The sequence below is a fragment of the Meriones unguiculatus genome, chromosome 3 (genome assembly GCF_030254825.1).
Source record: "Meriones unguiculatus strain TT.TT164.6M chromosome 3, Bangor_MerUng_6.1, whole genome shotgun sequence".
Taxonomy (NCBI): Eukaryota; Metazoa; Chordata; class Mammalia; order Rodentia; family Muridae; genus Meriones; species Meriones unguiculatus.
This window is the reverse complement of record NC_083351.1, coordinates 52,374,705-52,389,668: the sequence shown is the minus strand read 5'-3', so window position 1 is coordinate 52,389,668 and position 14,964 is coordinate 52,374,705. Positions and strand designations below refer to the sequence as shown.

Sequence of the window (14,964 nt, the reverse complement as noted above, 5' to 3'; positions counted from 1 at the left end):
AAAATACCCGAAAGGCAATTATAACTCAGTTGTCCTGCATACTTTGTAGCATTTAAAATATTTAACAGCTGGCTGAGACATTGACCAATAAGACCAGAACTTCAGCCAGCCAGGAGAAACCTACTAATTTACTAACCTGAAAGCCATTGCCAGGCTGGTTGGATATAGCACCTGTTCCTGGGGAAAGCTACTTCATGGGGCCCATAAGCCTGCATTTTTAGCCAACTTCTTGACTTTTTTTAAAATAACTTTTTCTGGAAGTGGCTCAAAGCCTTGGATCCCTTTAATTATCCCATAACCATGGATTATTTATATCTGGCTGGAAATTCTACACCTAGATGGAACAGCTTCAGTCAGGAGTACACAGTAATTGAGTTCTTCTGCCTAAAACAACTTGCTGAGCTAAATGCAGGATGGAGCGACCTAGCAGCCGCTTAGGCTATCTTGGGTTTGCACTCCCACAGCCTTGTTTGGGGTGTAAGTCTCATTCAACACCTGAGGGTATAACACCTGAGGGTATATCTCTGTAACCTCACCGTTTCTCTACATTCTGCTCTGGCCAGGACATGGTGAATATGGAGAATTTCAAAGATCAAAGCCTGTCTCTGTTCCTTCCAGACCAGTTTGCAACTCTGCCACGCTGGATGGAAGAGGCCCGTGGACCGCTCACTGCTGCCGAGGCTCCTGTTTGGTCCATGTTCGATGCCTCCCTGTGACTGACGCTTCTGTGCTCTCTGTTCGGCTCACAGGTCCACACGTTCCGGGGCCCACATTGGTGTGAATACTGTGCCAATTTCATGTGGGGGCTCATCGCCCAAGGAGTCCGGTGTTCAGGTAGACACAAAACCGCCTTCTCTTCTTCTGTGTAAAGTGCCACCTGCTGAGTGGCGATCATCCTTCAGGGATAGATGAACTCAGAAGTCTGGCTCTCTGCTTGTTGGGGGCACCGTTCTGTTTGCTAGACAGAAACAGATCTTATGTCCATACAATGATGAAAAACCACCAAACAAATAAACACGCCTTTTTAAAAATGCACCTGCCTCTCCGAATGGCCACTTGCCCTTAAGAGAAAAGGGTTTAAGTAGATTCTAATGGAATTGCATAGATTTCCAAAATGCCACACTCTTCCCCACCCCAACTTACTATAGAAGACAGGACATAGAAAGAGAACACTGATGAACATTGGCCACAAACATGAGGCCAAACACTTTTCATCATGCCATGCCGCCTCACCGGCAGAACCAAAGGAAGATACAGTTACTCCTATTAAAGGAGAACAGAGCCTTAGGTGATGGCTAATTGACAGATAGCAAATGGTGAAACATTAATTTAGAAGCAGCAGGAGTCCAGAACTCACTCAGCACTTTGCCATTATTTCAATAGTGAAATTACTTCCCTTCCTTTTGTTAATAATATTTTTCTTCATTCTTTGAAAGTTTTATACAAAATATGTTGATCATACTCATTTAATTTCATACACTTCAAAGTAGTTTGAATCCCAGGGTGTTTGCTATCTTGAGTTGGATACCTACCCTAATTACAAATATCACGAGACCCATCGTTTTTAAGATACACTGAACAAAACGAAAAGGGTTGCCAAATCAACTTGTTAGCCAGGCTTCCTTACTAGCCCTGCCATGCTTTTCCTGGCACACACTGGTGCGGAGAGCAGAAACAGCTGCCGCTGGTGTTGGCTGGGATGCCACAGACTCTGTGGCTGCTTGCCTTCTTTCTAGGACACGACGAATAGAACCATCTAATGACTCCTACTGAAAGGTTCCTCTTTCCCATAGTGCCCATTTAGTTTGTGGGATCACATATCCTTCGTCTTCCTTTCTGGAAGGTGATTTCTTAGCTCCCATTCTATCAGCATAGCTACACCCATTCATTGCTAACTGGTGCGTGAGTGATTCCTGTTTTCCATCCTGGGTTCCAACGGAAACCCAGCGCAGAAACTGCCTCCTCAGGATGTTCTAACACAGACCTGTAAGGCTTCACCAGTATCTGATAGCTCAGCCCCTGAGTGCGGGGGTCAGCCACCTAAATTATTCTGTGGCTGTTAGTTTGGTCTGTCTAGATGATACCTACCCAAAATATCCCTTGTCAGATATTATCCAGTTTCAGCAGGAAATTGGTCCAAAGTCAATATTATGGAAACAAAGCTCTGGGCTCCAGTTAGCTGTAATCAGCAACTTTTTCTAGGATAGGAGGGTTCTGAGATTTTTGTTTGTTTGTTTGTTTCTGTTTCTGTTTTGTTTTAAATGAACCATAGTGTAAGGTTATATTGTTTCTTTTTTATTTAATATTTCCCCTGAAGAACAGGAAGACTGAAAACTAGCCATTGATAGTCAAGGGTGCCACAACAGCCCTCAGTTCTCCATGATGTAGACAGAAATTTTTTTTACAGTCTAGATTTTATTTGGCAAATGGAGTTCTATTAGTTTACAAAATTTAGCATTTTTATATCTGCTATAAAGCATCCTAATATAGTGGGGTCTTTAAGTGTGTAAGAAAATTAAACATAGAGTTGCTATGTAACCCTAAAGTTTAAAGGCAGCATTTGCATCAGACACCTGCAGGCCCATGCTCATGACAGCGTTATTCATCCTGGTTGATGTAGGTGGAGCTCAAGCTCATGAATGAACAGGTAATGCAGCATAGACACACACTGGAATGTTCATCCGTCTTATAAAAGGCAGGAAGCCCAAGCAAAGTGCAAAGGAATGCAGCTGTTAGAATCTAGGTAGGACACATTGGCTGTCACTGCCAGAGAGTTGGTGAGTGAGTCCAGGGTGCGTGAGTGAATTCTGATGTATGCCACAACATGGATGAGCTTAGAAGGACCAGATGATCGGTATAATAATTCATTCATAAAATTACAAATCTGGCATGAATCAGTTCCTATAAAGTACCTAAAACCAGCAAATTCACTTCCAGAAAGGTCTCCTGGGGGCTGGTGCCTGGGTGCGTATGTGTGGGTGTATGTTTACAATTTAGTGGGCATCAGGTTGTAGTTTTGCAGGAACAAACAAGCTTTCAAGGCAGGTGGTGGCTATAGATAAGCAACAATGTTTTTAATGGCACTGAACTCCTTACTTTCAAATGCAAAAAGCATTTGTGAGTTCCAGGCCAGCCAGGGATACACAATGAAACCCTGTTTCCAATTAAGAAACAAACAAATAAATAAAAATGTAATAGTTAAGACAGTAAATATACCCTATGTATATTTTGCTATAATTTAACAACAACAACAACAAAAAAACATAAGTTTATGAGATGCAGTAAAATTCACTAATGTGAGAACAACTGGGCAGGCCTCCTTGTCTCCTATCCCTTTGTCTGCTATACTTAACTTAGTACTAGCCTAAAGACACTGTATATCTATTTGACCTTCATGATCACCTGGTACTAGTGTGATAAACCAGGACTCCAGGAAGAAAACCAAGTTCTGGTTAACTAAGTCCAAATTTACATCTGCTAAGTAGCTTCACCAAAAGGAAACTGAACTGTACTTGGATCTAGTTAAATTCCATATGCTAATTAAGCTAAGTCTGTTAGAACTTTTCCTTTGAAAGGAAGAGCACAGAACTCAGCCAGGAAACACTACCTGGAAATCTCCACTGGTGGCTGTATAGAAGTCTGCTCCTCAGACCTGTGCAGTGGTTGACTCTGTAAAGCAGCTGGCCCCGATATTCATTATTATGCATGTATTATAATGTATGGAAATATTTTTTTACACCTAGGAAAAGCAATATTCGAAGACACTCTTAAGTGCATAGCACATTCACATTCAGCAACCTTGGCATTAAACTTTCATCTTCCAGAATGCACACTGTGTCCCGTAATTGTCCAGAAAGTTCGTTGGTGGATGCCAACTGCTAACAAGCCTTTTAATTTGTGCATTGAACTTAAACGCACCTTTTCAGCTTTGGCTCTGGATATACGCTTTATAAATAATTACTGTAATCATCACATTACAAGGCATTGTCGTCAAATGTCAGCTCTTGGATACTCCCTCCAGAGCACAGTTAAACGTCATTTCCGCTATGTCACAGTACAGCAGGCAGAAGAGGAATGGCCCCCTCCAACTGCCAAAAGAAAAGAGGGATTAGAAACTACAGGCCACTCTCCAGGAAAGGCAGAATGAATACAAGTCAGGAACTCTTCAAATCAAAGATCAGCCACTCCTGCAGACACAGTGACTCTGTCCCACAAAAGAATGTCAAAGACCTAACGGCACAGCCTAGAACGAGCCTCGGTGCTCTTAATGAGCCGTGACTAACTCTGGGAACCTGGGTCCCAGATCTCACTGTGGAAAGCCTGCTAGCAACCAGGCCAGTGATCTGACTGTCTCGGCAAGGTATTTAGTTCTTCTTGTCTAGAAGATAGAGTCACAAGGATAGTGCAGTCATACAAGGCTTCAAAGAGTCATGGCAAATCTCATGCTCATATGGTGGAAAGTGCGATCTCTTGACAGGGTGGACATTCCAGGAAAGCCCATCGAACCCTTGGGTGCTGTAGTATGTATTCCGGCAGCACGTGGTTTGTTTTGGGGTTTGACAAAGAGACCGAGCAAGGCTAACATGGCTTTTTTGTTCACAGATTGTGGGCTAAACGTTCACAAACAGTGTTCCAAGCATGTCCCCAACGATTGCCAACCCGATCTCAAGAGGATCAAGAAAGTGTATTGTTGTGACCTCACCACGCTTGTAAAAGCTCACAACACTCAGAGACCCATGGTGGTAGACATATGTATTCGGGAAATTGAAGCAAGAGGTTTGGAAAATAATCTCTACCATAATATTTATGATATGATATGATATGATTATATATTATGTTGACTTGTTTTTATATTTTGTTGAGGAAACTGACTCACTTTACTACCCCTGTTAGGACAATGCCTTGTACATACATACAGATAAATATACTATAGCCAACCAATAATATCAATTTCCATTCCTATATAAGCCAGGAGTCCTATATATTCCTATATAAGCCAGGAGTCCTATATATTCCTATATAAGCCAGGAGTCCTATATATTCCTATATAAGCCAGGGGTCTCCACATTCTGCAAATGTTTGGTGAGGATTTACTACAGACTAGACATTGATGATACGAAGGTCTCCATTCTCAACCTCAAGAATCCACACTGTAGATCGGAAAATCAAGGGGACAAATAAAGACATGGTTGTACCCAAAGCACCACAGGTCCCAGAGAAAGGTGTTTTCGTCTTATTTGAGTGCTCTAAACATGGAGTATGTTCCCTTTTAAAAAATGCTTCCTCTAAACATGGGGTATATTCCCTTTAAAAAAATGCTTCCTCCTCTGTAAAATGAGTAAAATCAGTTGAGCCCCAGAAGATGGTGCTGAGGATGAACACAGGCAGGCCTATGCCCGTGAGGGACCTGGCACAGGCCCAGCCTGCATGTCTTGTGCTATTTCTTTCCACTTTATTTGCATGACCAACTGGATTAGTTACGTTTCTCATCGCTGTAGCCAAGTACCAGACAACAGCCAGTGGAGGAAGGAAGCATTTCTTTTGGCTCACAGTTTGAGAGTATAGTTCATCCTAGAAAAGCATGGCAGGAGGATTGTGGGGTGGCTGGTCACGTCGTGTCTGCAGTCAGCGAAACAAACACGCCAAACACGGCGAAGGGAAGGGCCACCGCAGTGGATGTTGTTTCGACATCAGATGTTCCGTTAGAGTAGAGGGACAGAAAAACAAGTACTAGAGGGTGCCTGGCAGCCTCTGCAGCTCTACAAACTCCAGCTGCCTTCAGTGATCGGCTTCCGGGGTTGGGGGAGGAGTCCCCCAGATGTACTGTATAAGATGATGGGCTGTATGCTCACTGTGTACTCCTGTCAGCCGACCTCAGTGTCTGGTTGCTGAGATGAGCTTGCATGTACCACCTCGAACAGAGTGCTACCCAGGGTTTAGCCTATGGATCACTTCTGGGTCATCAAGAGCGGCAATCTCAGCAGTAGGTACTGAAACAAAGAGACGAGGTTAATTAAGCATGTCTGCCATGAGACAGTCAAGCTGCAATTAACTAAGCATGCCTGCCATGAGAGAGCCTCCTAAGATTGAGCATGGCTGCCATGGTCTCAGGAAGAGTAGACACACCCATCCCTTGTGTTCAGTACAGACTCTGGAATGCGGTAGATGTTGCATATGCCCTAAAAGTGAAAAATGAGAACCAGAAAAGCACGTTAGTTATCAAGAGTTTGACAGAGTATATTCTTTATTCTTTGCTGTAGTACATTTTTGACACCAGTTCAGTTTTGGCATATGGAATATGAAACTTGATCCTCTAATCCTGCTGTTTTCATCTTATGTGATACCCACTGGCTATAGGAGAAGAAGCTAGGTTTTAGTGTGTGTCCAAAACATCATATACTCAAACAGACAGAAACATATTCTCTTTCTTACAGTTTATGTTTTCAGACCATTCATTAGAATTTAACTTTATCATGTCTGTTTATATGATTAGCTATCGGAAGGCAGAATAAGTCATACAGACTTAGTAAGTTAGCATATTGTTGTATTTATGATTAAACATGAAAGGCTATATAACGTTTAGATGTCTCTAAAGAGTCAGCGTAAGCAGGGAGAAAGCCAAGTCCTGCCTGCATGGGTGAAAGAGGTGTGCAGCAGTCTGAGAAACAGAGGTAGTTAGGGAGACTCTCAGACCTTAGCTTGCTCTGCCATCAGGCAGGAAGAAGACGCGATCTTTACTAAGATGCCCGTCTCCCACACACAGATGAAGACAGTCTCCTGTGGAGATTGGTAGGAAAAGCCCAGGTTCTTAGACAGCAGGGCAGGGGGAAGCCATCAGATCACTAACCAGATCTGCTCAGTTCCTAACAGCGCTCAGTGCAGGTATAAAATTAAAATGGCTTTATGAGATGCCGTGGGAAACCAAAGCTAAAGTCTCCCTCTCTCCCCTTGCTGCCCTGCAGGATTAAAGTCGGAAGGCCTCTACAGAGTCTCTGGGTTCACAGAACACATTGAAGATGTCAAGATGGCATTTGACAGAGGTGAGTGTGAACTGTTTCTAGTGCAACATGGCTGCTCCAGGTGCCCTCTGTGCTGGAGCAAGAGCTTACTTAGAGTGGAAGTGGGGTCCTAGAATTACTGAGAGTCGTTCTTTGGAAACCAGAAGCACCAGGACTCGGAACTCTCTGGGAGAACTGTTTGCTTAGACTGTGGGCAGGTCACCTGCCCACAGAAGAAGAGTGTGTGAAAGATCATGCTGTTCAATAGTCTGTCTTGTCCGCTATGCATTTGCTATCTCGGTTTGTGCTTTTAGCTATTTCATAGCTTCTTTTACAAACTTGGAACCCAATTTGCTAAGGCATATATGCTTTTACATTAACCACATAAAATATATTAGTAATCTCCGTATGATTGAACAGCATTTATCCACAATAATCTTCTGACCTGTGTTAAGTGAAATGGATTAATACTAATGGTAAAATTTTAAAGTTAAAAAATGACTTTAAATGACTTTAATTTTAAATTTTAAGTTAAAAAAAAATTGGCTCAGTGAGTGAGTGTTCGCCACCAAGCCTTACAACTAATGTGCCAACCTCTAAGTCCACATAATGGAGAGACAAACAACTCCTATAAGTTTTCCTCTGCCATGGCACAGACAGCCTCCCTAAAAAAATAAATGTAATTTAAATAATATACATATGTGTGTATTTATAATACTTCAAAGTGCTGGGAAGATTAGTTATGTATATGACATTCTAGTCCAGGGCTAAAGAACACAGGCAAAGACAGCATAGAGAGTTTTGAAAGTTGTACAGCCCCCAAATAACAAGTTTTATTATGACATTTTCATGCATGTATATCATCGTGTGTCATTTCGTATCAGATTGTTGCCCCACTGTGAAGCGTTGTATCTGCAATAAGAATTACTGTGATAAGTTTCTGTTGGGCAGTTAGCAGGGGTGGAGACTGAGAGGTGCTCCCCCTCCACCCTGCTGCACTCTCTCTGTCACCTGTGCCTCTCTCATGGAGCTTCCTTCCGTTGCCACAAGTTCCTTAACAGGGTTAGAGGCTGAGAGATGGAGACCCCAAAGCATGCAAGGACACAGCCTATGCTGGTCTCCTTTTCCCTGTGCCTTCTTTAACTTGCTGAGATAAGATCTCATTGAGACTTGGACCATTAACTGTTTTTCAGATGGCGAAAAGGCGGATATCTCTGCTAACATCTACCCAGACATAAACATCATCACTGGAGCCCTGAAACTGTACTTCAGAGACCTACCCATCCCCGTCATCACATATGACACCTATTCCAAATTTATAGAGGCAGCGAGTAAGTACAGAGGACTACTCGTAATCTCAGGAAAATTAAAGCTCAGAACTCCTTCAAGATTTTCATGAGTGTTGGCTTTGTCAAGATGGGGCCACAGAAGTTTAGCAAATAGAAGCCCAGGTAGCACTCAGATGCCAGATGTCCCGAGTCCATACTCACCCAGCTCTGCAGGCAGAAGCTACTGAGAATCAGGCAGCTCTGTCCCTCATCGGTGCTCCCTGTGTCCTGGACACTAGCACAGGCAGATCAGTTCTGATATCTGCTGAAAGTATAATTTTGTAATAGTAATTTAAAAAAAAAATCAGTGTTTATCAAAGACAGACATGTAAACCGTTGCTATCCATTGTGCAATGTCACATTGTGGATCAACTGAAATCACATCCAAGCTTTTCCTGCTTATGCCCTTCATGGTTAATAGAAGCAGCCAGCTGTAGAGTGCTGCCTAATCCTAGTGTTTAAGGAGGCAGAGTTGGGAGGATCTAGAGATCAAGGCTAGTCTGGGTTACATAGTCAGACCTTGTGTTAAAAAGATAGATAGACGTGTATTAAAATGATAGTTTTGCCAAGAGCACACAGTATTTACTGTGTCAAGTGCTCTATGCTAGGACCACTTGTTAATAACTTCTAGTTAAATCTTCTTAATCTATCCCATGAAGTAAAGATTAAAAACTGATGTTAGAGGGTAGAAAGCTAGCATGGAGAACTGACCTGACATGCCCATGAGGGAACCGTCAGCATTTGTCTTCCATTAGCAGAAGACCTCATCCTTAGCCAGTGTTGGCCAACTGGCCCGCTGCTCTTGGGAGAGGATGAGTAAAGGTATGACAAGAGAAGGGGCCACACTTTTGTCACAAGCAGTGACAAAGCAGGAGGAACTCAGATGCTGAGGTGCAGCGGAGAGAAGCCAGGCCTTCTTTCAGGAACTTCTTTTGGCTCTGTGGGATATTATGTATCCTTAAAGGTTTCGGCATACATGTATAAGATAACTGAGAGGAGGAAGCAAGGTCTTGCTCACATCCATGTACTGTGTATTTTCCAGATGAGCTGTGGTCTTTCTTGCTAAGGAGACCACCCCTTCCTGGGTTCTGTTGATCCTAGGTAGCGGAGATTCTAGCAGCTGGACGCTGCTCTCCCAGGAGGGATGGCAGGAGGGCTTTCCCTGACTTCCTGCCAACACCTATCAGTGGCCCAGAGTCCATGCACTCTTCCTTCCATTGTTAATGTTCCTAGTATCTGCTTCCTAACCTGGGCTGCACGTGAGGTTAACCCTTGCAATGCCTTTGTCAAAGTGCCTTCATTGATGGTATTGTTGGCTGGCCCACCTGCTAATGTCCTTGCACTGAAAAATGTATTTGATATGGAGGCCGCAGAAGGAAAGAGTCATGAGACAGCTTCCAGGGCATCCTGCCACATGATACAGAGGAAATCAGAGCTTTGATACTTCAAGGATTCAAGGTCTCAGGAAGGGCACCACAGAGTGCATATAATACCAGAGTTAGGAATTCCATAGGACCCTTGCTCCCTGGGTGGTAAGTACAGCAGCCACTTGCTCCACAGGTGGTCATTTACATATCCAGTGCTCAACCTCAGCTCTTTCTGAAATGAGACAGGACACAACTGAGTGAAATAGTATCTGAGATTTCCCAAGCTTGTTAGATGCCCCATTTGCAACAAAGACAAGGAAGACAGACCTCTCAGCAGCCCTCTGGATGGTTGGTGTACAGATTGCTGATTGTGTGCTCTTTGTAGAAATCTCCAATGCAGATGAGAGGCTGGAAGCTGTCCATGAGGTCCTGATGCTGCTGCCTCCTGCACACTATGAGACCCTGCGCTACCTGATGATCCATCTCAAAAAGTAAGCCAACACCTCCATCCCTGACACCCCTCATCTGCCCAGGGCAGGAAGGCATTAAGATACCGCATGGGAAGTACACAGAGTAGCTCTTGGATTAGAGCTGTGTGTATGGATTCTAGAAGCTGTGATTGGAGATGCCCACGAAAGGCAATGCTATTCCCTTTAAAGGGGCCTCCGTCTATTCCAGAGAGGAAGGAAGGCTAACAACTTTTCCATTACCAGTTATGGCTTCCAGCAGACGATAGAGCCTTGGCTCCCTCTGGACCACAGCTTCTGTATGCTGAGCCTGGGGAAATACCCCTCAGAAGTCCACTTCAATTATGCTATTTTCTTAATCATAGCTGATTCTTCAGCCTCAACTGATCAGCATCAATTGTCCCAAAAAGCAAAGGTTTCACTTCAGTAGTGCTGGCCCCTTCTTAATCACAGCTGATTCTTCACCTCCAGCTGACCAGAACCACAGTTATTATATTATATGGACAGCCTGAGACAGTCTTTGCTTCCTTCTGAAACATCACAAGCCAGGCCTCCGTCATTTGCAGTGCTCTCAGCATTCTTGTCTTCCAAGATCACACAGAACACCCCATTAAGCTTTGACCACTAATGGCTTTTCCAGCCCAAAATTCCAAGCGCTCCACAAACCTCAGGAAAACAACATGGTTGGGACTATCATAAAAACACTGCAATCTCAGGTACTCATTTCTGTCCTAGTTTGGTTCCTATGGCTGTGGTAAAGGCCATGACCAAAAACCCCTGGGGTGGGGGGAATAAGTTTTATTTTGCTTACATTTCTATGCCATAGTCCGTGATTGAGAGAAGTCAGGGCAGGGACTCAAGGCAGGAACCTGGAGGCAGGAGCTGAAGCGGAGGCAATAGAGGAACTCTGCTTATTAGTTTGTTCTACATGGTTTCCTCAGGCTATTTACTATATAACCCAGGACCCACAGGCTCAGGGATGCTAAAGCCCACAGTGGGAGGAGCCCTCCAATGTTAATCAAAAAAAAAAAAAATGCCTCACAGGCCAATCTGAGGAAGCCTATTCTAAACTGAGATGTGAAGAATGACTTCTTTCCTGATTGCTTTACAGCTGTGCAGCATGAAAATGGTTCAAACTGAGCTGACCAAACTTAACATTAAGTGGCTAATTTGAATCTGCTCCAAGGGAACAGAGGGCAAGGGAGAGTCCTCTCCGAAGCCTAAACACATTTTAACACAGTTTATTCTTCTTTGTAGAACTTACTCCTTTTTTTATCTCTGATGAGCATTCTAAAAGACTAAATTGCTGAAGGGAAGAACCTGGGAAATCATCATTCATTCCACAAGGAAACCAGTGAAGCGACTTTAGTACTTAGATTTCCTCATTAAAGCCTCTTTGGTTTTTCTCTAGATGCTGGTCCGGCAATAATGACTGCTCAGTATCTCATCCTTTGGAAACTAGGCATGAAAAACAATGAACCTCCAGTCTGGCCCCATTCCAGCCATTCTCCTGCCCTGTGACAATAACCAGGGTCTTCCTAAACACATAGCTACCTGTTCTACAAACAATCTTTCTCCTGTGGTACCAAGCCTGCCTGTGCTCAGCCCCCTCTCCAGCATGCAGACAAGTAGGAAACGGTGACAAAAACCAGACTTCCATATGAGGCCCATGAGGGTACCATGGGTTAGCTAGTGACCTCCTGCCCCTTCAAACTGATATCTCCCTAACTAACAGTTGGACATTTCTTTATGAAAGGCAGATTTCCAGTGCTTAAACAATGTTCACAGTAGATTTGAGTAAGTCCCTTAGTTCTATTGGATGAAGGCAATATTAATAACTTAATAAGGAAAACAGTTCAGAAAATTACCAGTTAAAAAATGTCTACCTGCCATTCTTATTCTCCCCTTGCTTTTGCAGGCTCCTGCCCCCAGAGATCATCTCAGGTTTGACATGTATAGCTAGTATGTCAGTCCTTCGGCAAATCTACCTGAGGTCTCTGTGCTTTCCTTGCAGGGTTACCATGAATGAAAAGGACAATTTAATGAATGCGGAAAATCTGGGGATCGTGTTTGGGCCCACCCTGATGAGACCCCCCGAGGACAGCACCCTCACGACTCTCCATGACATGCGGTACCAAAAGCTGATCGTGCAGATTTTAATAGAAAACGAAGACGTTTTGTTCTAATCCATCAAGAAAATGGGCTGATAGAGCTAACAGAATAAAAACGTTTCTTACACTTGATTTGTTTTCCAAACAAGTGGCAGAACCACAGTGGATTGAAGAATTGGGGACTGTGTCTCCCTCCTCCACGTGAGAGCAAGGGTGAGGGTAGGAAACCCCTTACCTTGGGTCTTTCGCCGTGCCTCGTATGTATGTCTGTTTTGCTGAAAGAGTGATTAATAAATCTTTCTTTAACTTATTAAAAAATGTAGACTTTTAAGCTTCAGTCTTATCAGTAATAAAAGGGAACTTAATTCATAAAGGTACTTGGTACAGTATGCGTTTTCCACCTTCAAAAAAGAAGACAATTCTATATGTTAAATGTTAAATGAAACCTATATTGTAAAATGTATTTTATTTTAGCTGCAAGAATGTTATTTTATTTTAGCAAATAGAATTCAATGCAGTGCATTGGTTATTGATTGCCCTGTACCTTGTCTCCCCTCCTTGCAGTGGTGCCTGGTAAATGTTGACCGTGAATGCAGTATCACCTTGACATACCTCTGTCCTGACTAGTGCTTTGATGAAAGTTTGCCCCTCCCCCACACCCTTGCTCTTCACAGTTCCTGCTTCTCAGCTCTGGCTTTCTGCTGTGAGGTGTAGTGTATGTTCATAGTGATCCTAGGATGGTCTGAAGCACCCACAAGTTTCCTTTCCGTTAGCATTTCGTGACTTCCCAAAAAATGTTATGGAATTGGTCGTGGCCTTTCCGTATCTCCCATGTGTGTCCTAGAACACGCAGAGTATGTCCAGCTATGTAAAATGGCTTGAGGACACTGGATGCCCCTGAGCCAGGACAGGAAATTCACGCTCTTCCTCTTCTCAGCCAGGTCCTTCAAATTCATGTCAATGGAGAACATTTCCATATTGTTGAATCATGAACCTACAGGATCATTGTTGAATCTTGTTCCTTACTTTTGTTTTATAAACCGATTATTAATTTATGAATAAATAAGGTTGGTTTTTTTTTTAACCAAATGTTTTTCACTCATAAAAGTTGTTCTGTATGGAAGATAATTTAACACGATTTTATCGCTAGAGACCCACCCTGTTGGTTAGATTTAATCTTAGCATGGGTTTTTCACACCAAGATCTCTATATTTTGTAACATAGTCAAAATATTTAAAACAGCAAAAAAACTGTAAGTCTAGATTTTTAAAGCCAGTTGCAGTGTCTCTCCCTTGGTTGTCTGAGATGACCCATGCACTGACAAGTCTTGCTTGGAGCGCCCAGAAGAGAATTGCTGTGTCAAGGTGGTAGAGACTGCAGAGGTTGCCCAGCAACTTCCCAGGCCCTGCAGGCAGACCCGTGGCATCTGGGGCTCCGATTGGCCTGCTCTCTGCTGTCAGCATTCCTCCCAACTGTACAGATTTGTTTGTTGCGGCTTCTGTACTTCTTGATACTGTCAATAATAATCTGGAAATGGTTTTATTTTGTGAAGTGAGCAATACTTTGTAATTTATGACAGTGTAATGGAAAAAAAAGAAACATTCCATGTATTAAATGCTCCTGTCCACCATTTTGGAGTGTGTTAAGGGAGTGGTATTTGGGGAAGAGGATGAGTCACTTCAAAACCTTGTTTTCAGATACATTTGACAGTGGATTCTATCTTTCCAAACTACAAGATGAGAAGAGTCCCCACTTCACCTGAGCCACCCCAAAGCACTCACAGTTCACCTGGGTGACCCCCAAAGCATCCCCACATTACCTAGGTAACCTGTTCCACCATATACTGGGAGGCGGCCCGCTGGGAGGTAAAGATTTTTTTGCTTCTGAAAGGCAAATGCACCTGGGGGCCCCCCTACCCCTATGTAACAGTAAAGACCTTTGGGGAAATGATGCTAGGACTTGAACAAAGGGCAGGGATTTTGGAGTCAGAAAGCCCCAAGATGATTCTGCACTGAGTAGCTGGTTGCCAGATCTGATTGGTGGGACCAGGAGGTGGGATGCAGATGAGGGAGGCTGAGGATTCAGTTTTGTCTCTGGAAATGTGGCAGTAACATTCAGACTCTGACATTGTTGAGGACTGTGTCCTAAAGTGCCAGTCATGGATTTTTCTCATTATCATTTTAGGAGTGGCTTGAGGGGAGGAAGGTCATCATATAGCAGTAGGGAGGAAAGAAACATGAGGAGAAAAGAATTTGTTCTGGATTAAGTTGAAGTGTTGGCAATATTTGGGGATGTCGGGACATGGCTCAATCACGTGCTATAAGGAGATTCCCTCAAATCTTTCTCAAAGGTGATAGTAGCAATTGATCCCCTCGGCCTTGCTTTAATCTGTAGCCTGTTCACCATGCCTGTCACCCAAACCATCTGGCAGCCTGATATGGCTCCTCTTACATGGCTCCGCATTCTTCCAGTGGGATAACACCAAGCATAACGAATGAGCGGTTTTGAAATTTCCCACACACTATTCCTGGAAGGTGGGAGGGGGTTACTGTCTTTCTCCCTTCTCTGGAAATGGATTTTCAGAAGCTCTGGTCTTGACTGAGGGTTGGGTTCTGGTGCATAAGTTAAGGTAGGTAGCAGAGGAAAAGGACAATGAAGCTGAGGCAGGGCTGGGGAGAGTGTCAGGAAGAAAC

At 43.5% G+C, this 14,964-nt stretch overlaps 1 protein-coding gene across 2 annotated transcripts in view; it reads left to right on the top strand.

Moving 5' to 3' along the window:
- Positions 1-13,901, top strand: part of Chn2 (chimerin 2) — a 267,306-nt gene extending 253,405 nt beyond the window's left edge. For both annotated transcript variants that reach the window (XM_021647954.2, XM_060379985.1), the window contains exons 8-13: positions 750-834; positions 4,603-4,776; positions 6,963-7,040; positions 8,192-8,329; positions 10,079-10,184; positions 12,175-13,901. In XM_021647954.2, the coding sequence (XP_021503629.1) occupies positions 750-834; positions 4,603-4,776; positions 6,963-7,040; positions 8,192-8,329; positions 10,079-10,184; positions 12,175-12,346 (753 nt within the window). In that variant the 3' untranslated portion in view covers positions 12,347-13,901. The remainder of the gene's footprint in view (positions 1-749; positions 835-4,602; positions 4,777-6,962; positions 7,041-8,191; positions 8,330-10,078; positions 10,185-12,174) is intronic.
- The last annotated feature ends 1,063 nt before the right edge of the window (positions 13,902-14,964 follow it).